General features: G+C 41.1%; 1 protein-coding gene across 2 annotated transcripts in view; it reads right to left on the bottom strand.

The window, feature by feature from the left end:
• The window catches only part of SLC6A15 (solute carrier family 6 member 15), a 36446-nt gene extending 21027 nt beyond the window's left edge, over positions 1-15419 (bottom strand). The window contains exons 1-4 of one of the 2 annotated variants that reach the window (XM_060195493.1): positions 15149-15416; positions 7850-8319; positions 2796-2953; positions 1428-1554 (exon numbers count right to left, since the gene is read on the bottom strand). In XM_060195493.1, coding sequence (XP_060051476.1) covers positions 1428-1554; positions 2796-2953; positions 7850-8138 — 574 coding nt within the window. In that variant the 5' untranslated portion in view covers positions 8139-8319; positions 15149-15416. Of the gene's footprint in view, positions 1-1427; positions 1555-2795; positions 2954-7849; positions 8320-15148 lie in introns of both variants that reach the window. The other variant, XM_060195494.1, reaches the window with a different exon arrangement.
• Between the last annotated feature and the right edge of the window lie 7867 nt (positions 15420-23286).

Here is a 23286-nt window from a genome sequence, read left to right on the forward strand (position 1 = left end):
AACAACAACAACAACAAAAAACAAACAAGGGAACACAAATAAATATAAAAAATTTTTTTAAAAAAGAACTTCTTATCAAAGTAATTAAGATAGATCAGGTTTATCACCCCTCCCATTCCCAGGATTATCTGATGCGCTTCCTAGTACAGTCAATATGACATGTATCTAAATATAAAATACCAGATTCTGGACATTTCGAGAAACATATGAATTATATGAAACATTAATAAAACCATATTAATTGTATGTTGAGATGATAATGTCTGGCAGAGACTGGATTTCATAAGAGATCTCAGCTGTTTCTTTTTACTTTTATGAAATGTGTTTGCCAGAAAACTCTGAAGTCCTAACGTGAATTACACTGTATTACACAACACAGCTACTAAAAGGAATTGTTCTTTTTAGAATTTTTTTTTTTATTGCCGCCAGGTTGTCTGCTGGGCTTTAGTGTCTGCACGGATGAATCCGCTGCTCCTGGTGGCCATTTTTCTTTTCTTTTCTCCTTCATTTCTTTCTTTCTTTTTTTATTCAGTAGGACAGAGGGAAGTTGAGAGGGAAGAGAGAGAATGAGAGGAAGGAAGAAAAAGATACCTGCAAACCTGTTTTACTGTTAGTGAAGCTTTCCTTTTGCAGGTGGGGAGTGGGGGCTTGAACCCAGGTCCTTGCACATGGTAATATGTGTGTTACTCAATATATCACTGCCTAGCCCTAGGAATTGTACTTAACACATCAGGGTATATCTATATATAAGACATAAAAATAAATGATAGTAGAACTGAAACAGTAGAACCAAAGCCATTACTTGATATTCTTCTTTGTTGACTTTTTTTTGTTTTAATGAAAACACAAGGAAACAAGAGACAGGTACAGAAGAGTGTCAAAGTTAACAGGGGGGGGGCTATAATCCTTTGCTCTAAACTCTTAGGTCTTAGTGGAAAACCTAAAGAGAGCTAGCAAAATCACATTGTTTTAAAGGAAGGTCGGAATGCTTTATTAATTCTGAAAGTTTGAGATCATAGAAATTTAAAAAATACTGGCCCACACTATTTTAAGAAGAAAGAAGAAATATTAAAAGCTCCTGCCTTTACCAACTTAAAAAAAAATTTATTTATTTATTCCTTTTGTTGCCCTTGTTGTTTTGTTGTTGTAGTTATGATTGATGTCATTGTTGTTGGATAGGACAGAGAGAAATGGAGAGAGGAGGGGAAGACAGAGAGGGGGAGAGAAAGACAGACACCTGCAGACCTGCTTCACCGCCTGTGAAGTGACTCCCCTGCAGGTGGGGAGCCGGGGGCTCGGACTGGGATCCTTCCGCTGGTCCTTATGCTTAGCGCCACCTGCGCTTAACCCGCTGTGCTACCGCCCGACTCTTTACCGACTTTATAACCATTAAATACAAAAAAACCCCTTTATTATATAGGTCTTACATGTGTGTGAAGCATTTTTCACCAAAGGACATTGATCCCAAGGTAGAGGGTTCTGAAAAGACTGAGAAAAGTAAAAAAGACTCCAGCCAATGACGACATTGTAGTAGAGAGCCACAAGGAAACACACCTGCAATGTAAAACAACAAGATGATACTAACCCCCTTGAACAAAATCCACTGATCACTCAAAAATTGTCCCCCATTTGTTTTTATTTAGAACATCTTTCCTTAAAAGGTATTATCTCTTTAAAAATCTTTTTTTTTTCCTCCAGGGTTATTGCTGGGCTCCGTGCCTGCACCATGAATCCACCGCTCCTGGAGGCCATTTTCCCCCCTTTTTGTTGCCCTAGTTGTTGCAGCCTCGTTGCGGTTATTATTGCCATTGTTGACGTTGCTTTGTTGTTGGATAGACAGAGAGAAATGGAGAGAGGAGGGGAAGACAGAGAGAGAGGGGGAGAGAAAGATAGACACCTGCAGACCTGCTTCACCGCCCATGAAGCGACTCCCCTGCAGGTGGGGAGCCGGGGGCTTGAACCGGGATCCTTAGGCGGGTCCCTGCACTTTGCACCACGTGCGCTTAACCCACTGTGCCACCGCCCGACTCCCTAAAAATCTTTTAAATCTTTATTTATAGGATAAAGATAACCAGCAATCAAGAGGGAAGGGGTGATAGAAAGGGAGAGAGACAAAGATACCTGCAGCACTGTGTTACCACTTGCCAAAGGTTCCCCCTGCGGGTGGAGACCAGGGACTTGAATCTGGGTCCCTGCACATTGTAACATGTATCACCCCAAGGCATTATCTCTTAGAGGTCTTATAACATGCTTTATTAAGATTGAACAGCAGCAATATTTCCATCTTGTTTTGTGTAGTAGTGCCCATGATCAAAGATTCCATTTAAATGAAAGCTATATTAATTACAGAACCTGTCAAAATCATAGTGTGCTATGGCCTGGGAAGTAGCACAGTGGGTAGAGAACTAGACTTGCATGTAGGAGAGTTCCGGTTTGATCCCCACCACTGACTGTGTCAGAGTGATGATAGTACTCTGGTTTTCTCTCTCTCATAAATAAATAAAGAAATAAAATTAGTAAAACAGATGGGGGCGGGAGATGGATTACCTCTTAGAGCACACACTTTACAAAGCTCAAGCACTCAGGTTAAGCCGCCACCACCACACAGGAGGACCCTGCACAGGGAAGTTTTCAGAACAGTGGAGCTGTGCTGTACTGTCTTTTTCTTTTCTTGCTCTCTTTTTTTCTTTTCTCTTTCTCTCCACTGGGAGTGGAGGAATTTTGCAGGCACAGAGCCTGCAAAATTGCTTAAATAAATAAATGAAATAGATGTATGTGTATATCGAGAAACTTACTATTAAACTGGAAAATCCAATCCCGCCCAGTTTGGGGCTTATGTAGTTCCATACACCAATGCTACCTCGCCGTATTTTTTGACCCACAGCAAGTTCCAGGAAGTAAAGGGGAATGCCTATTACCATTAGGAGTATAAAATATGGCACGAGATATGCACCTACAAAGACAAGAACATATTATTTTTAATAGTCATATTAGAGAGTAAACTATTTCTGATTACGTCATAACATACAACTTTTATATGCTACAAATATGATGGACTTTAAAGAGACTTGTAATACTTTAAACTTTGTAGTACCTAAATGTTGCCTGTTAGTTTCTGATTAAAACATGTATATGGTTTTTTTAAAAAAAGGATATTAGTGCATTACTTTAGTATTTTTTATTTAAAAATTAATAACTCAAATTTATTTACTGGACAGATACAGAGAAATCAGGAAGGGAGGTAGAATGGAAGGAAGAGAGAGAGAGAAAGAGATACATCTGCAGCACTACTTCAAATAACTCAATTTTCAATAAAAGGAATTGGTTATAATTATTTTTTCATGTTAGCTTTCAAAGGCTTGGACATCTTATTTACATATTTTTTGTCCATATTACCCTTGTAGTAAAGTTTCCACACTTAAAAATGATAATTAAAAAAATGATAATTTTTTCGGTAAATCTCAAATTAAGGCATATGATTAGCTCTTTAAAAATGCCCTGAATAGCTTGCCAATGTTAATAATTGACTCTAGGGATTAAGAAGAGTTGAATGTGAAGCCTGTTATCATTTCTGAAAGAGAATACAGATGTGAATTAGTCATTAAATAACCTCTAAGAAGGACTTTCTACATTTGAATTTTTCCCCTAGGGTTTTAGCTGGCCAGATACTGTCAAGTGGGTCAAGAGCTAATTCCTCTCCCCCTCCCCTCAAAGCTCTGGTTTATGGTGGTGCTGGGGATTGAATTGGTAACTGCAGAGCATAAAAGTCCATTTATTATGTTTTAAAAAGTGCTTAATGGTACTACCATATACAAAGCCCCATACCTGAGCCTCCGTTCCTCACCTGTAGGGGGGGTGTCTCACTAGACTTGAATAGACTTGAAGCAGGTCTATAGGTGTCTTTCTCCCTATCTCGCCCTCCTTCTGTCTTCTCTCAATTTCTCACTGCCCTATCCGATAAAAAAAATTAAATTAAAAAAGAAAAAATGACCAATGGGAACGATGGATTCATTATGCCAGCAGTGACCCCCAGCAATAACCTTGGTGGCAATTAAGAAAAACAGTGTTTAATGGTATTAAGTATATTTTGGAAATTATTCAGATTGTGCCAGTAGTTTCTCTGCTCAATAAGCAAATATTAATGCATTTCTTCAAACTATCTCAGTATCTATCTCTGGGATAATTAGTATTAAGAATGTGCTCTCCAGAGCTCTGCCCCACTAGGGAAAGCTAGAAACAGGCTGGGAGTATGGATCGACTGGCCAACACCCAGGTTCAGCGGGGAAGCAATTACAGAATCAGACCTTCCACCTTCTGCACTCCATAATGATCCTGGGTCCTTACTCACAGAGGGATAAAGAATAGGAAAGCTATCGAGGGAGGGGACGGGATATGGAACTCTGGTGGTGGGAATTGAGTGGAGTTGTACCCCTCTTATCCTACAGTCTTGTCGATCATTATTAAATCAATCATATATACATACATATATATATGTATATATGTATATATATATATATATATATATATAAAATGTTAAATTAAGTAAAAGGCTTTCCTTTAATACAATGGTTGACAGAAAATCTCTAGTTATGGTTGATTTTCAGGCTTTTCTACAAAGGGTATGTCATGTAGAAGAACATTAAACTTATGAAAAATGATTATCAAAATTATAATTCAGTGCAACACCACTCTCTAATATTGGTAACCAGAGGAGCCTAGAAAGGGCATTTTGACTCTTGTTAGATGTCCAAATAATATTATTATTAAATTTGAGATTATTTAGAGCCTCCCCCATGAGACTATATTAAATGGAAAGTGATCTAACTTTTACATGCAAAACAACCTCCCCCCTTAATAACATGGATAGTAAGACTTACAAGGTGAAAGAGCTAAAAATTAGAATCTATCTTCTACCAGTTTTGACCAATGGAATGATTTGTAAAGCTAAGTAACCAAAACCCAACCAAACAAATTTAAACATCAAGTAGATTTACTTGCAGGATCTGTGAGCTGAACATCCTTCCACCTAGCAACTAAAAGAGGGCTCCAAAAAGCAGCACATACAATTTTATTTTATTATTATTACTTTTAAAATCTTATTTATTTTTAATACATTAATTATTGGATAGAGACAGAGAGAAATTGAGAGGGGAGAGGGAGGTAGAGGGGGGAGAGACAAAGAGACATCTGCAGCCTTGCTTCACCGCTTGTGAAACTTTCCCCCTGCAGGTGGGGACGAGGGGCTTAAACCCAGGTCCTTGCACACTATAATGTGTGCATTCAACCAGATGCGCCATCGCCTGCCCCCCCCCCCGCAATTTTATAGATAGAAAGAGGAAATTTTATAGCTAGAAAGAGGAAATTCCAGGCGTACGTTAACTACCTGGGGGTGGGTAATGGGGAAAACTCTTGTGGCAGATTATTTAATCTTCCTTTGGAAAATGGGAATAGTTGTCTCACTGGTGCTGGCCAGAAAATTCTATACTGACCAGATAATACTACATTCTGGGAGAGGTGAAACTTCAGGTAGTTTGGAATTATAATTATGTCCTAGTGGGACATAATAAGTGACTCCATTTTGGGCCTGTATTTTTAACAAAGAGAAACAAAAAGCAGAGTAGTGCCTAGCTGATTTGATAAATAATTTATCGAATGTTAATAAGTTGCTGAGGTACTTACAGTTTCAGCAGGGTGATGTGTAACGCATGCCCAAATGCTTGTACTGATTACTACCACTCAGATGGATTTCTTGAAGACTGTTTACAAACCTCTTGTTTGTGCCTGGTTGAACTAATTAAGATCCTAAATATATTTCATCATCAAGATACCTGAGTTTTTTTTTTTAATTGTAGGGTTAATTGTTTACAGTACAAACAGTACTTTCTTCCCCAGGACTTAACTTTTCATCTCATAGTGACTAAGAAGAAATTTCACTTATGAATGGTGATCTTACTTCATTGTATTTATAAGTTATAATTACACTGAAAACAAAACCTTTACCTTTGACTTGTCAACATAACTAACACAAACTGGAATCAAATACCAAGACATTCTTTCTGTCCTTTGTGCACTGAAATGAGGTTGTGAATATTTACTAAATCACAGTATTTTAACAGACTCCACTTATACAGCTAAGAACAGTATGAACTCAAATACTAGTTACACTCAGTTTGATTTTGCTGTACTTTAAAACCTCTTTCCTTCTTTCTTTCTTTCTCTCTATCTCTTTCTTTCTTTCTTTCTTTCTTTCTTTCTTTCTTTCTTTCTTTCTTCCTTTCTTTCTTTCTTTCCCAGATCTCTACTCAGCTCTGACTTATGGCGGTGAGGGGGATTGAACCTGGGACTTTGGAACCTCAGCATGGAAGTCTTTTTTTGCATAACCACTTGTATTCTACCTGAAGGATCTATTCTTTTGTATGTTTTTTTCCCCTTACTTTTTAAAACAGTAATTATATGTACAAGTATAAAAAGCAAGATCATCCTCTCTAAATACTAAGGAATTGGGAAACAAGTACGTGCAATATGTAAGGAAGAAGAACATCTAGTATTGTATTAACTACCTATTAACACACTTTCTCTTAGAAGCTTCAAAGTTCTGGTCAGCATTTGAAGGTCATAACTATTTTAGCAACTAATAAATATCAAATATATTTTATATATTTATAGCAACTTCAATCAATTAAAATGTTTTATATTAGAAACACTAGGTGTTTAGCTTCACAAGTGGCGACGCAGGGCTGCAGGTGTCTCTGTCTCTCTCCCTCTCTATTTCCCCCTTCTCTGTCAATTCCTGGCTGTCTCTAGCCAATAAACAAAAAATAATTTTAAAGGGAGGGAGGGGGCTGGGTGGTGACACACTTGGCTGAGTGCACATGTTACAATGCACAAGAACCTGGGTTCAAGCGCTGGTCCCCACCTGCAGGGGGAAAGCTTCACAAGTGGTGAAGTAGGACTACAGGTCTCTGTCTCTACCTCCCCTTTCTCTCTCAGTTTCTGGCTGTCTCTATCCAATATGCAAATAAAGATAATAAAAAATTTTCATAATAAAAAAAAGCAGCACTAGGTGTTTATCCAAAGAGACTAACTGACAGGCAAAAGGTATGTGGTGTTTTTATCAAAACTCAGTAATTTAGAGATGTTTATAGCATCCCCAAAAGAATGTGAGACTGGATTTACCCTTAAATATTCCTTGAATATCAGTAAGAAGTCCTCTGCTCCAATGAAAAACTAATCTGAAGGGGGGCAGGTGGTGGCACACCTAATTAAGCACACACATTATAGTGTGCAAGGACCCAGGTTCAAGCCTCCTGGTCCCCACCTGTAGGGGAAAAACTTCATGAGTGGTGAAGCAGGGCTGCAGGTGTCTCTCTGTCTCTTTCCCACTCTTTTTCTACCTCTTCTCTGAATTTCTCTGTCTCTATCCAATAGTAAATAAATACAAATATTAACTAATCCAGAGGAGTCGGGGGGTTAAGCGCAAGGACTGGAGTAATGATCCCGGTTCAAGCCCCGGCTCCCCACCTGCAGGGGAGTCGCTTCACAGGCAGTGAAGCAGGTCTGCAGGTGTCTGTCTTTCTCTCTCCCTTTCTGCCTTCCCCTCTTCTCTCCATTTCTCTCTGTCCTATCCAACAATGAGGGCATCAACAACAATAAAACAACAAGGGCAATAAAAGGAAAAGTAAATAATAATAAAAAATTAACTAATCTGAAAACAAAACTGAGCACATTTCCAACAAAGAAGTTTCCCCAGTTCCACGGCTGAACTCAGTTTCTAAAAGAATGTGGCTACAGCACCAAAAGGAGCTATTGACGTTTTTAACTTGCAATTTACTCAACAAAGAAAACTTACCACCCCCGTTCTTCTGACATAGGTATGGGAATCTCCACACATTCCCTAAACCTACAGAGAATCCAATCTGAGCCAGGATATAGTGCCGTTTACTGTTCCAAGCTGGTCTTTCGTCTTTGACCTCAGATTCTTCTTCATCGTCTGTGTATTTATCTCCTTGGACATCAACAATTAGTTCGCTCTTCTTAAAGGCATCATCAGCTGAGTCTTCATTGGAAAGAAGGTCTTTGACAGATTCAATGACCTCATTGTCTAATTCTCTTTTTATGACCTTGCTATTCTTAGGCATTGGATAGTGCAGGTAGTATGATTTAAAAAAAAAAAAAATTCCCTTGTGGCAAATGTGTTAATTCCTTTTTTTTTAAAAGTGTTAATTAATATGAAGACCAAGGAACATATAAAATAAATCCTTATTTCAAGGTGGAAGTTCTTATGGCTCCTGGATCTGCACTCCAATATTTTGTATACACCTGTAAAATTTGAGGTGGAAAATGATAAAGACATAAATATTTAATAAGACTGAATACTATTTATTAATTCTTATGATACATCCTCTTACTATAAAGCATAAAAATATAGGATTGTTTTGGACTTGTCAGAGTTTAACATGTCTTGAAATATAAAAATGGGGAGTCGGGCGGTAGCGCAGCGGGTTAAACGCACGTGGCGCAAAGCACAAGTATTGAAGTAAGGACCCCCAGCTCCCCACCTACAGGGTGTCGCTTCACAGGCGGTGAAGCAGGTCTGCTGGTGTCTGTCTCTCTCTCCCCCTCTCTGTCTTCCCCTACTCTCTCCATTTCTCTCTGTCCTATCCAACAACGACAACATCAATAACAACAATAATGACTACAACAATAAAACAAGGGCAACAAAAGGGAATAAATATAAATAATAATAAAAAACTTAAAAAAATATAAAAATGGTGAAGTAAATAGGAGAGTCACACACATTTTCTTCTCTTTTTTAAAAAATATTTTATTATTTATTCCCTTTGTTTTATTGTTGTAGCTATTATTATTGATGTTGTTGTTGGATAGGACAGAAATGGAGACAGGAGGGGAAGACAGAGAGGGGGAGAGAAAGACACCTGCAGACCTGCTTCACCGCCTGTGAAGCGACTCCCCTGCAGGTGGGGAGCCGGGGACTCGAACCGGGATCCTTAGGCCGTCCTTGCGCTTTGCGCCACTTGCGCTTAACTTGCTGCGCTACCGCCTGACTCCCATTTTCTTCTCTTTCTATGTCATTTTATTGGGGGCTTATAGGTGTACAGTGCAGTTGACAGTTGGAAACAATTTCTCACCTCCCTGGGGTAGGTATCTCTCTGTTTCACCCCAACATTGGTTCATGTTCACATCATGTACCAGGATCCCCAAACCCTTTTCTCCCCCTACTTCCCCAGTATCCTGTGCTTTGTTGCAATATATCACATCCTGTCCAGATTTCCCTTTGGAGCCACACACAAAGCCAACTTCTTCTTTTTTAAAAATTTTATTTATTTATTATTGGCTAGAGATAGAGATTGAGAAGGGAGGGGGAGATAAATAGGGAAAAAGACATAGAGATACCTGCAGCTCTGTGTCACCACTTGTTCAAGCCCTTAGTCCCTGCAGGTGGGGACCAAGGGCTTGAACCTGATTCTTGTGTGCCACTTACAGTTTTCTGTTAATGTAGTAACATCGTAGAGAACCATACTACATATTATAATTAGATTATCAATGTTAATGGTTACTTCACTCCTTCACTTTCTTACATTCCTAGCAACAACTAAGCCACTGCTTCAAAGTAGCCCTAAAGCACTTGGTTTTAATATGGTTCAGTGTCCTAAACCACTGTCTAAAGTTCATGTCGTACAATTATGTATATATTATTATTATTATTATTTTGCCTCCAGGTTTATTGCTGGGGCTCGGTGCCAGCACCATGAATCCACTGCTCCTTGAGGCCATTTTTTCCCTTTTGTTGCCCTTGTTTTATCATTGTGTGGTTATTATTATTGCTGTTATTGATGTGGTCGTTGGATAGGACAGAGAGAAATGGAGAGAGGAGGGGAAGACAGAGAGGGAGAGAGAAAGATAGACACCTGCAGACCTGCTTCACTGCCTGTGAAGCCACTTCCCTGCAGGTGGGGAGCCAGGGTCTCCAACCGGGATCCTTATGCTGGTCCCTGCTCTTCGCGCCACGTGCACTTAACCTGCTGCACTACCGCTGGACTCCCTCAAAAATGTTTTTAACTCAGTTATCTCACTAAAAAAATTATGCATTTTTCTTTTGAAATAACCAAACCTAGGAAATTCACTAAGTCTCCTCTGCTTCTCTAATTTAATTTTACTGATGTGAAAGATTGACTTAACTTCTTGTAAATTCAGACGCCACCACAAAAATCATGAAGCCCAAATCTCCATTTTATTTGGTGCCTTTCAAAGAAGTTTATTTACTATTCTTTTCTAGCTGTATTTTGAGCAATTCTTACAACAGTGTGGTGTCAAGGGACATAGAGTGAAAAATATTTTCCTATTCTCCTCTCCTAGCCAGTCTGTATTACCTCCATTGTCCCTATAATTTACCAAACTCCCCGCTTACCTTTGTATATATTCAAGTTAATATGGATATGCAAGTTAGTATATATTGCCTCACAATCAACCCAACCTGTCTTCTCCCTTTTTAATGCAGTGCTGGAGAAATGAATACAGGGCCCCTCATAAATATAATTTGCCTCACAACCCCCCCCCCCACATACACACGCAATTTTATTCCATATACTTTGCGGAAGAGGGACATCAGTTAAAAAGGAGAGGCAGATACAGAGATACCAGAGCACAGCTCCTCTATCCTAAAGTTCCCTTGGTGCTGTCCCTGATGATCTGATGTGCCGTGGTAAGGCTTGAGCCCTACTAGTTGAGCCACTACCAGTCCCCCAACGATTTTTTAGACAGTTATTACTATATGCATAATTCTCTCTCTTGTCTTCCTCTTAATAAAATCTTCAAAATCTTTTGCATATAATAGTCTGTCTATTTTCTTTTCTTTTTTTTTAATTTTCATTATTTATTTATTCCCTTTTGTTGCCCTTGCTGTTTTATTGTTGTAGTCACCATTGATGTCATTGTTGTTGAATAGGTCAGAGAGAAATGGAGAGAGGAGGGGAAGACAGAGAGGGGGAGAGAAATATAGACACCTGCAGACCTGCTTCACCGCTTGTGATGCGACTCCCCTGCAGGTGGGGAGCTGGGGGCTTGAACCAGGATCCTTACACCAGTCCTTGCGCTTTGCACCACCTGCGCTTAACCTGCTGTGCTGCAGCCCGACTCCCTTATTTTATTTTCTTAAGTAGTATGATAATCAGAGTATTTGGAACGTTTCTAATAATTTCTACAGTGTTTAAGTAACTTTATAGATCTAGCAATCAAAGGTCATATGTATTGATTGATTTTAATTAATACCACCAAAATGGTTCTTTGTAAAAGTTGCTCCAATTTACACTGCCAGTAGCAATGTATGGGAGTGACTATTTCTCTCTGCTTTTTTTTTTTTTTTTTTAATGCAGTGACTAATCTGTTTAATCTAGGTGAAAAGGTTCCTGGGCTAAGCAATCCATTCAAAGATAACAATCAGTCTTCTGTGAAAGGATACCTAGGCACATTAATCAAAAGGAAATAGGGACTTTCAAGTCTAAAATCAGCTTTACCCTATAGCAAGTGATAGTGTGCTATTCCGAAGCCCAGACTTTAGGACTACATATTTGCAGAGAACTATGAGGCAGCAATCATTGGTCAAAATTATCATGTAGGCACATAAATTTATCTAAAGTTATCAGATACTTCCAGAACAGTATATATGGCTTCTTTAAAAATTTTTTTTTTAAATTATCTTTATTGGATAGAGACAGCCAGAAATCAAGAGGGAAGGGGGTGATAGAGAAGGAGAGAGACAGAGAGACACCTGCAGCACTGCTTCACCACCTGCAAATCTTTCCCCCTGCAGGTGGGGGACGGGGGCTCCAACCTGGGTCCTTGCACAATGTAATACATGCGCTCAACCAGGTGCGCCACCACCCAGCCCCCAGCTTCTTTTAAATTATAAGGCAAATTGGAAATAAACCTAAAGATTGCTGTCATGTAACCTTTAATGTTTTCATGCATCAATTTTTGTCAAAAATGCCATTTGCTAAGAAATTTTTTTAAAAAACCACTCTGCTGAATAATGTATTAATACCTCTAATCATGCACAAGTTTAAAGTAAGAAGGAATTAACATACTCTATAAAAGAAGTTGATAAGTAAAAGTTGGTTGCTTTTCATAATCATGAAGATATTTTCAGATTAATAACTCAATGGTTGTTTGATTATCTGGATGTTAATCCTGGAGCTTAAAATAATACAAATTATTTATTTAATTTATTTAAGCTATAGAGAGAATTTGAGAGGAACAAGTGAGGTAGAGGAAGAGATACTGCTTCACTAGTGAAGCCCCCCCCCCCAGCTAGATTTGCACATGGTAATGTATATACATTCAAGTAGGTAATCACCATATTAATGTAAATTTCTTACCTATTCACACCCACGTTTTTATGCTAGGGTAAGCATTTTTTATTATGAACACAATGAAGCTTGAATTGTGATCAATGATTATAGAGTTTAGGTTTTAATAATTATCCTATTTTGTAAATAACTGAAATCATCTCATTTGACTAATATATCTCAGACAGCTTTTATTTGATTTTGAAACTCTTTACTAGTTACAGTGTGTCCCACCCCGCTCCATTCTTATGTTGACATTCTAACCCGAAGGTGATGTAATTTAGTAGTTGGTGCCACAGGTGGGTAACAGGAGACCCCAGAAACATAAGTAGGGTTACTTTAATCATGTGTGGACACAGAGAATGTAACACCTATGAATCAGGAAATGGGCTTTCACCAAATACATAATCCGACTTTAGCCTGATCTTTGGGTATGCCTCCAGAACCATGAGAAACAATGTGTTGTTGGTAAGCCACCACGCTTATGGTATTTTTCTGCAGGTGAGGAGCCTAGGGCTCGAACTGGAAACTTTAACAAGGTCCTTACGTTTCGCGTCATGTGCGCTTAACCCGCTGCGCTACCACCCAGCCCCCTGCACAAATATCTTTCTTAACGATATTAAAACACTACATCTTGAATAATGCATTTGTAAGTAATTAAGTCTGCAATGCAAAATGTGGCAATCAGAAAGATTGTCGAGAGATTACTGCTGTCAACAAATAATAATGTTAATTTCTGCTTCCTCCCCATAAAAATTTCTTCACTTGGAAGAAAATGGTCGGCAAACGCTAGAAGAAGAAGAAAATGGTCAAAAAATACAATTGTGAAACTTCTGGATATTATACTTTATTAAAACGTATATGCATACGTCATTGATCATGTGATTAGAAAAGGAACTCACACGCAAACTAAATGATTCCAATCAAATATGACGAATTTAATGAATTTACATACTCTTCAAGATAAATGGAGCTCATAATCAAGCACTCAAATACCTACCACTGGGGCCGAGTGGTGGCGCACTGGGTTAAATATACATAATAACGAAGCTCAAGGATATAGGTTAGAGCCTCTCCCCTTCCCCACCTGCAGGGGGGTCGCTTTGCAAGCAATGAAGCAGGTTTTCAGGTGTCTCTCTCCCTATCTCCCTCTCCCTTCTCGATTTATCTCTGGTTTATAAAAAAAAAAAAGGCCTCCAGAAGCAGTGGATTCGTAGTGCAGGCAGTGATAACCCTGGAGGGGGGAGAAAAGCTTATACCTACCACTATAAGCAAGCTCAGTAAAAGGAGTCCAGGACTTAAGGAGGTCTATATATCAGCTCCAATCTTGCCGAAATGAGCCTGGGTGGGGCAAAATGCTCTGGGTGTTGAAACCAGAGATTATTTTATCCTAAAGCAAATATTGTTCCTGTTGTCTTGGAAAAGCAACCAAACATTAATAGGCATAAAATGGCTTGACAATAAGGATGAGGGAGCCCACACTCAGTGTATAAAGCAAACCCCTCATTCCTCTGCTGTTTGTTGTTTCTTGACAGTGCAACACACCAAAGGTGCAGATTAGGACTGGGACTACTTTTATGACCGGGAAACAGCCTAGATCTCATTAGCATAAGCACCCAAACACTGCTGACGTCACCACGCTCTAGGGCGGGCCCCGCCCCGTCTTACTCCCGCGCCAGCCCGCTGAGGAGGTGGCTGGAGAGCAAACCCGAAAGGCATAGCTATGAGGCTGGGGGCTTTGCTCTCCTCGGACAAACGTCGCATCATTGTCCAAAGGGGGAAAAAAATCCCGGTCTCTGCAGTCATGTGGTTCCCACCAGTCCCCGGGTCGCCTAGGGCGTTTTGATTCTTATGTATTTATTGAGATAGGCTTGTATATGTGCTGGGATTGAAAGGCTTTTGGAAACCGCCCTTTGCCCGCGTTGCGCACAGACCAGCCAAGTGAAAAACACACTCACACGGGCAGGGTTCCTGTTCCCCGCATCCTCTCCACCAACCCCCAGCACTCGCCCCGCCGCACTATCCAATTCCAGTAAGAGCAGAAATACACTAGCTGTACTTTTTGTTCCGCAGCCACGTGTCTGGGGCACCATGCAAGACCCGTTCAGAACCATTTTATTGCAGGTGCCTTGTTTGCAAGTGGGGTTACAAGCAAACCAGCTCCCATCGCGACTTCGGTAGTTCCTATCAGAGGTGGCAAAAGCAATCAAAATGTATAAGGAATGAGGCAGACTTATCTGCCAGTTTTGGTTCATTTGCACCAGGATTCGCTTTCAACTCGCCTAGAAATTCCCAAGTGCCTCTTTCTGCCCCAACCCTCTCAACTCTGCTACCAGCCCCCGTCCGACCCCGCCCTTCAACCAACCCCAAGATTTGGGTTGGACAGGACTCGTCTTCCCGGGATGCTGTGGGCAATCTCCGCGTCAGGTAGACAGAAAGGATGGCGGCACGTTTTGATCCGAGTGCTTCCCTCTCCCGCACACATTTGCCGCCGCGTCGCCCTCCACGACCGTGCACAGGTGCCGGGACCCCGGGGCAGACGCAGGAGGATCTCGTGCGGAGCAGAGCTTCGTTCTCCTGTAGTTTTGGGGTGTTTGTGTGTGTTGGGGGAGGGGGGGCTTCCTCCCTTCCTTAAACCCTGGACACAGCCTGAGTCCTCATGGGGTTCATTTTTCACTTCCTCGGCGCCCCCCCACCCCCGGCCCAGCTCCGGGGCTGCGCAGCGGCTAACAGTAAGCCCTCCCCCACCCCCGCTGTGCCCTTGGCAATGGGAGGGTCATTACCTTAGTGTTTCTGGATACGACGCCTTCTAGCAGCTTCCGAGTCACCCAGGGGTCGCAGCCAGCTGGCAGGGCCAGGGGGCCAGCAGGGGGCTTGCCTGCCTGCACCAGGGGGCTGCTCGCCGATGGCGGGCCCGGGGGCAGGGTGGAGCAGATCCCAGCTGTGACTGTGCGGGGGTCCGAGAGGAGACTCGGGGCTGGGCTGGAACCTGGATGCGGGCGCTTGCTGCGTGCAAGGGCGTGTGTGTGCGGTGGGTGTGACGGAGGCGCCCACGTGCCCGACCCGCCCTAGTGGCGCCCGCAAGGCTGCGGGCAGAGGGGAGGCTGCGGGAGGGCGGCGCTGTGAGCCGAGAGCCTGGTCCAGCCGCGCCCCGACCCGACCCGCCGGCCCTCTGAGTAAAGGCCTCTGCGGCTGAGGGGTCCTCTCTCAATTCCCCACCCGATGCGGGGAGGAGGTGGTGGTGGTGGTGCTGGTGTGTGTGTGTGTGTGTGGGGGGAATGAATGAAACCCAGAAACCCAGCCTCAAAGCAAAGTAAAACAAGTCCCTTGAGCCTCCTCATCCTCCCACACCCACTCAGCCCCCAACCCCATAGGGGCCCCGCTATTGTCTCAGTGAGGCTAACAATAGGAATGGTCCCATCTCGCACCCTCTGTATTTTTGAAGAGTTGGTAACGGGACTAGAAGTGGTTGACTTAAAGAATGCTTGCCCAGGGGGCGGGTGGTGGTGCACCTGGTTGAGTGCACCTGTTACAGTGTGCAAGGATCAAGGTTCAAGGTCCCAGTCCCCACCTGCAAGGGGGAAAGCTTCACAACTGGTGAAGCAGTGCTGCAGATGTTTCTATCTCCCTCTCTACTTCTGGCCGTCTCTATGCCAAAAAAAAAAAAAAAAAAAAAAACTAGTCCAAAGCTTTTTCTCCCAGCCGTCCATATAGGCTCTTTTATTCAGGGAGCCAGTCCTACTATGTTAGCCTCTTAGCACTGAACTCTTCAAGATGAAAACTGACCTACTTATGCTGTAATACTCACTAATCACAATTAAAAACCAGCGAATCCCTACAATTATGTATCACTGGATGCAAAACTTAGCCGCTGCTTGAAAATGACTGAATCTTTTCCCTAAACAGTCATGTATTATTAGGATCAAATCTTACATCCTTAAAATTTGAAAGAAATGTGAAATAAGCTTAAATAGCTTGTAAGTGAAGGCCACTTTCCACATCTAGATGATTAATCTTGACATAGATTCTAAGTGTTGACATCTCAGGACCAGGTGTTGGCATATCGAGTTGAGTGCACATGTTAACAATGTTCAAGGACCTGGGTTCAAGTCCCTGGTCCCCACTTGCAGTGGGAAAGCTTCACAATGGGTGAAGCAGTGCTGTAGGTTTTTGTCTGTCTTTCTCCCTCTCCCTCTCTATCTCCCCCTTCTCTCTTGATTTCTGGGTGTTTCTGTTCAATCAACAAATAAAAGATTAAAGGGAAAAAAACCAAAGTATTGACACCTCCAGGTTCGCCTACCCATAATAGCTTCTTAAAATGGATTGTGCTAGGAAAATGCTTTATTAAGTTTTCTTTAATTGTATTGCACCAAATTAAAAGACTCTGGGGTGGGGTGGGATGGGGTGGGGTGGGGTGGGGTGAGGAGAGTTTCCTGTTCTTGGAACACAATGACAAAGGAGGACCTGGGGGTTAGTTAGATTGTTATGTAGAAAACTGAGAAATGTTACGCATGTATAAACTACTGTATTTTACTGTCAACTATAAACCATTAGCCCCCCCAATAAAGATAAAAAATGAGAAAAAAATTAAGAGAGATAATACCAAAGGACACAATACAATGTAGGGATAGAGTGAAGCAGCAAATGAGACCAGAGAATCAAATATTCGGAAAAGGAGAAACTTTACTATGCACGCTAGCGGGCTTGGTGTCTGGATCACCCCAAGAACAACACCCGCCCCCAACCTTTGTTTTCTGGGATACTTATACCTATAGGTATAGGTCTCTAAGTTACTTGGTATGATTTCATTGCTGCTAGCAAGCAGGGATGACAGAAATAGATTACTAGCAGTTGGCTCTTTCTGTTACACATACAGTTACACATGTGTTTGCATGCCTTCCTGTATAAGGCAGTGGCATTCCCTTTGTCTACATATAGCCTGGCCTTTCTTTAGCTATTTCAACAGATGGATTCCCCAAATCTACCTCTTTCCAGTGCTCCCCTCTACTCCCCCCACCCCCGAAAGGTTTTCAGTTCTCTGCATTTGGTCAGCAAGCTCTGTTCAATGTCCCTCTGTAAATTACTTCATTGTTTTCTGGTGTGGAGATGAAGTGCATTGAAGCTTCATTGCAGGGGTTCTTACTATTAATATTTTTTTCTCTTGCACATATCCATTTCCCTGGGCCTTGCCAAAGGGGCTTCTCTCCCATGAATCATTTGTTTTTCCAGGTTCTTAGATTGGGGTTGAAAACTCTGGCTCCCAGGACTGTAGGCTGGTTCATCTCTTGAAATCACCTTCCACTGTTTCTCAGCTAGGGGTGTTGGAAACACACACCAGTTTGCAGGTCTGCAGGCTGAATTGGTCAGTTACAGTTTTTCCATGTTAAAAAAAAAACAAAAAACTTTTGCATACTTTAGGCCTTCCAACAATCTTCCCGATTTTTTTGTATCCAGTTAAGATTGAAATTGATAGGGCACCAAAGTAAAAACCCTGTGGTGAGGGGTAGACATGCAGCTTCCTGGGCCAGTGGGGGGTGGGAGTGGGTGGGAGGGATGGGTCACAGTCTTTTGGTGGTGGGAATGGTGTTTATGTACACTCCTAGCAAAATGTAGACATATAAATCAGTAGTTAATTAATATGAGAGGGGGAAAATCAATTGTATGTCTCAAAGTTTTTCAAAACACAAACTGAATCTTTTTAATATATAGGTTGTGTATTTGATATGCAGACTCTCTCAAAAGCCTAGACCAAGTAGATTAGAAGCATCCAATAGCACAGCTATATACAAGATACTGGATACTGTACAGCAAACCATAACAAAAGGACTTTTCAAAGTTAACCCAATTACCAAATAATGTGATGATAACATTAACTATCGATTGTCTTTTTGAACCTTAAGACAGCAGGAACCTCACATCTCCACTATAGAGCCCCTACTTCCCCCAGTCCTGGCACCCTTGGATAGGGCCCACTTTCCCGTATGCCTCTCCCAATCCATACCAAATAATATTGCATCCGCCGATCACAACCTAACCAACGCAACGATTGCCACCTCAACATGCTTCACCTCAGACTGTGTCCAGAGACTTCACGTGTGGAATGACAACCCTTCAGCTTCATTACTCCGGTGAGACCTTTCCTTTTTATAGTACACTCTAATTTCATCTCAGGTGGTTCACTTTCTAACAAAGTCCCATAACCTAGATATACACCATTTTCTGTGAGAGAGAGCTTATGTTCACACGTATCCATAAACTACTGCAAAATATATACCTGAAAGCAGAAGTACACTAGAGTTTCCAGTGAGTACCCCCCTAACACTTCCTCTCCACTATTCCAAGCTTTGCGTCCATGATTGCTCAACAAATTGTTTGGCTTCGTATGTTAACTCTCTTTTCAATCACCAGGTTCCAGACGCCACCAGGATGCTGGCCAGGCTTCCCTGGATTGAAGACCCCACCAATGTGTCCTGGAGCTCAGCTTCCCCAGAGACCCACCCTACTAGGGAAAGAGAGAGGCAGACTGGGAGTACGGACCGACCAGTCAACATCCATGTTCAGCGGGGAAGCAATTACAGAAGCCAGACCTTCTACCTTCTGCAACCCTCAATGACCCTGGGTCCATGCTCCCAGAGAGATAGAGAATGGGAAAGCTATCAGGGGAGGGGGCGGGTTATGGAGATTGGGTGGTGGGAATTGTGTGGAGTTGTACCCCTCCTACCTTATGGTTTTGTTAATTAATCCTTTCTTAAATAAAAAAAAGTTAACATATAAAGTAAAAAAAAAGATTGAAATTGATATTCTTGAAGATAGCTACATAAAGACAACACCTAGGTTGACTCTCCTCAAAATCGCTTCAAATTCTGGCAATTCTGAAAGGAAGCAGAATTTCCAGGCCAACAGGAGAGAAACTACCCGAGGAGACAAAGAGTGTCCATGGTGGAAAATTATAACCCATCTGTGAATTGGCAGAAGAGTGTTGTCCAATTAAAGTTGAATTAAGTAAGCTCTTACATGCACTGAAAAATCTCTTGAAAATTTATCACAAGATCTACCAACAGGACTTCAATTTCAGGTTAGAACATTGCTACTGATCCTTAGCTCTTAACTCAGCCAAGAAAGCTTTTTCTCACCCTTGCTTTCAATCCCACTTTTAATGAATATTTTAAAAAATTAAATTAGATTTTCTCCCCTGAATTTCATTCCTCTACCAGGGAGCAAATGCTCCAACAGATGTCCCAGAAAAGAAAATGATGTCCTAGGAAAGAAGTAAACCAGTTTTTTTTAAAAAAAGCCTCTTACAGATCATTTTGCATATATTTTTTAAATTTTATATATTGGTGACAGGCATATATATATATAATAAAATTATATATATAATTTTAACCAGTGGTTTGAATTATTTTAATCTTATGTGTGAGAAGTAGGCAGTACAAATATTACTAATAAAAGCACAATGGCTTTAAAAAATAGGCAGAGCTATGTACTTCATGATTGCAACTATACTTCTTTGTTTTTATTTATTTATTTATTTATTTATTTGGGGCTCCAGCAGGCTGGGCTAGCTTTGCGGCAGTGAACAGAGACTCAGGAACATACGGCTGGGCCAAGAAGCTGCAGTTTAATCTTTATTCACCAGCGGGCAAATCACCACACCATGTGCTTCCCCATCTTTCTCCTCCAGCCGCTGCTGCTGGTTCTCTGCACATCTATAGGGGTTCTTTTGGGGTGGGGCCAAGGGAGCCCGGAAACTAGCAGAGGCTAAACCACAATTGGGGGGAAGGGGACCAAACCAATATGAAGAATACCGACATTTATTGTTGGATAGAATTTTATTTATTTATTATTGGATAGAATTTATTATTTATTATTGGATACTCACCCGAGTAATGAAGCTGAAGGGTTGTCATTCCACACGTGAAGTCTCTGGACACAGTCTGAAGTGAAGCATGTTGAGGTGGCACTGGCTGTGTTTATTAGGTTGCCATCCGCAGATGCAATATTTGAAAAGGATTGGGAGAGGCATACGGGAAAGTGGGTCCTATCCAAAGGTTCCAGGACTGGGGGGAAGTAGAGGCTCTATAGTGGAGATGTAAGGTTCCTGCTATCTTAGGGTTCAAAAAGACAATCAATGGTTAATATTATCATCACATTATTTGGTAATTGAGTTAACTTTGAAAAGTCCTTTTGTTAGGGTTTGCTGTACAGTACCCAGTATCTTGTATATAGCTGTGCTATTGGTTGCTTCTGATCTACTTGGTCTAGGCTTTTGAGAGAGTCTGCATATCAAATACACAGCCTATATATTAAAAAGACTCAGTCTGTGTTTTAAAAAACTTTGAGACATACAATTAATTTTCCCCCTCTCATATTAATTAACTAGTGATTTATATGACTACATTTTACTAGGAGTGTACATAAACACCATTCCCACCACCCAAAGACTGTGGCCCATCCCTCCCACCCACTCCCACCCCCCACTGGCCTAGGAAGCTGCATGTCTACCCCTCACCACAGGGTTTTTACTTTGGTGCCCTACTTAAAATTTGATCAGGTCTTGCTTTTAGTTTCCCTTTCAGATCTTCTTACTCAACTTCTGTTGATGAGTGGGATCATCCCATACTCATCTTTATCTTTCTGACTTAGCTCACTTAACATAATTCCTTCTAGCTCTGTCCAAGATGGGTCAGAGAAGGTGGGTTCATTGTTCTTGATAGCTGCATAGTATTCCATTGTATATATATATACCACAGTTTTCTCAGCCACTCATCTGGTGTTGGGCACCTGGGTTGCTTCCAGGTTTTAGCTATTATGAATTGTGCTGCTATGAACATAGGAGTACACACCTCTTTTTGCTTGGGTGTTATGGAGTCCTTGGGGTATAACCCCAGGAGAGGAATTACTGGATCATATGGAAGTTCCATGTCTAGCCTTGTGTGAGTTTTCCAGACTGCTCTCCACAGAGGCTATACAAATTTACATTCCCACCAGCAATGTGAAAGGATTCCTCTGTCCCCACAGACTCTCTAGCATTTGTTGCTGCTGTCCTTTTTGATGTATGCCATTCTTACAGGAGTGAGGTAATATCTTAGTGTTGTCTTAATTTGCATTTCTCTGATAATCAGTGACCTAGAGCAGTTTTTCATATGTTTGTTAGCCTTTTGGATCTCCTCTGTAGTGAATGTTTTGTTCATATCCTTTGCCCATTTTTGGATGGGGTCATTTGCTTTTTTGGTGCTAAGTTTGCTGAGCTCTTTATATATTTTGGTGATTAGTTTCTTGTCTGATGTATGGCATGTGAAGATCTTCTCCCATTCTGTGAGGGGTCTCTTTGGTTTTTTAATAGTTTCTTTGGATGTGCAGACGCTTTTCAATTTGATGTAGTCCCATTGGTTTGTTTCTGCTTTAGTCTTCCTTGCAATTGGGTTTGATTCATCAAAGATGTCCTTGAGGTGTAGGTTGGAAAGTGTTTTACCAATGTTTTCCTCTAAGTATTTGATTGTTTCTGGTCTGACATCTAGGTCTTTGATCCATTTGGAGTTGATTTTTGTTTCTGGTGAGATAAAGTGGTTCAATTTTATTCTTCTGCATGTTTCAACCCAGTTATGCCAGCACCATTTATTGAAGAGAGCCTCCTTCTTCCATTTAATCCTTTGGGCCCCTTATCAAAGATTAGATGTCCATAGGTGTGGGGATTTATTTCTGGGCTTTCAATTCTGTTCCACTGGTCTGTGTGCCTATTTTTGTTCCAGTACCATGCTGTTTTGATGATGATGGCTTTATAATATAGTTTAAGGTCTAGGAGTGTGATGCCTCCATTTCTGTTTCTTTTCCTCAAGATCGTTTTGGCAATTCTAGGTGTTTTCAGGTTCCAGATAAATGATTGTAGTGTTTGTTCTATTCTCTTAAAGAAGCTTGGTGGAACTTTGATGCGTATTGCAAAAAACATTTATTTTAAAATATTTTTATTGATTTTATTTTAATGAGAGAGAAAGATACAGAGGAAAAAACACAGAGAAAATGACCAGAGCACTGCTTAGCTCTAGCTGATGGTGGTGCTGGGGACTGAACCTGGGATCTTGAACCAACAGGCATGAGAGTCTCTTGTAGAACTCTTATGTTGTGTCTCCAGCCTAAGTATATTTCTGATATGAAAGCCTGAATATGTTTGGCATTGTAAAAGTAATTGAACATTTCCTAAACAACTATTTAACCATAGTGCTAAAGATTTATTATTTAATGCCAAAAAATTGCCTTGGACTTTCATGGGAAGGAATAGTCATTCAATCATTCATTTTCTACAGAAAACATTTTCTGAGTGCTGCTATGTGCAAGCACCAGAGTGGACTTCCCCGTAATTTAAGAAGTGGTTCTAGCACGTCAGGAGATAACTCATCCGGTAGAGCGAATACACTGTTGTGCTAACAGTGCTGGAGGTTCCCAGGACCCAGGCTTGAGTCCCTGACCAATACATGAGAGCACTATTTAAAAATCCTAGGACAGGGGTAGATAGTGTAATTATCATGCAAAAAGACTCTCATGCCTGAGGATCCCAAGTCCCAGGTTTAGTCCCTGCACCATCATAAGCTGCTCTGCTGTTTCTCCTCCTCCTCCTTCTCCTCTCTCTCTCTTTCACCCTCCTCAATCTGAAAAAAATGGAAGAAGAGAGGAAAGAAGAGTATTCTGGGAACAGTAGAATTGCTCAGGCAAGAAGTCTCAGCAAAAGTCTGATGGCAAAAAAAAAAAGTTCTGAGATAAAACAGTATCAAAGAAAAAAATACCTTTGGAAAATACTGAAAAGTACAGTTTTAAAGGATTTTGAGATTAATTAGATTTAGTTTACTGAAGCAGAGTAAGGACTTAAAAGTCAAAGTTGGAACACTTGGAAGCTAATAATACTTTTAACAATAATGAATTAAAA

The sequence above is a fragment of the Erinaceus europaeus genome, chromosome 7, assembly GCF_950295315.1.
Source record: "Erinaceus europaeus chromosome 7, mEriEur2.1, whole genome shotgun sequence".
NCBI classification, from domain to species: domain Eukaryota; kingdom Metazoa; phylum Chordata; class Mammalia; order Eulipotyphla; family Erinaceidae; genus Erinaceus; species Erinaceus europaeus.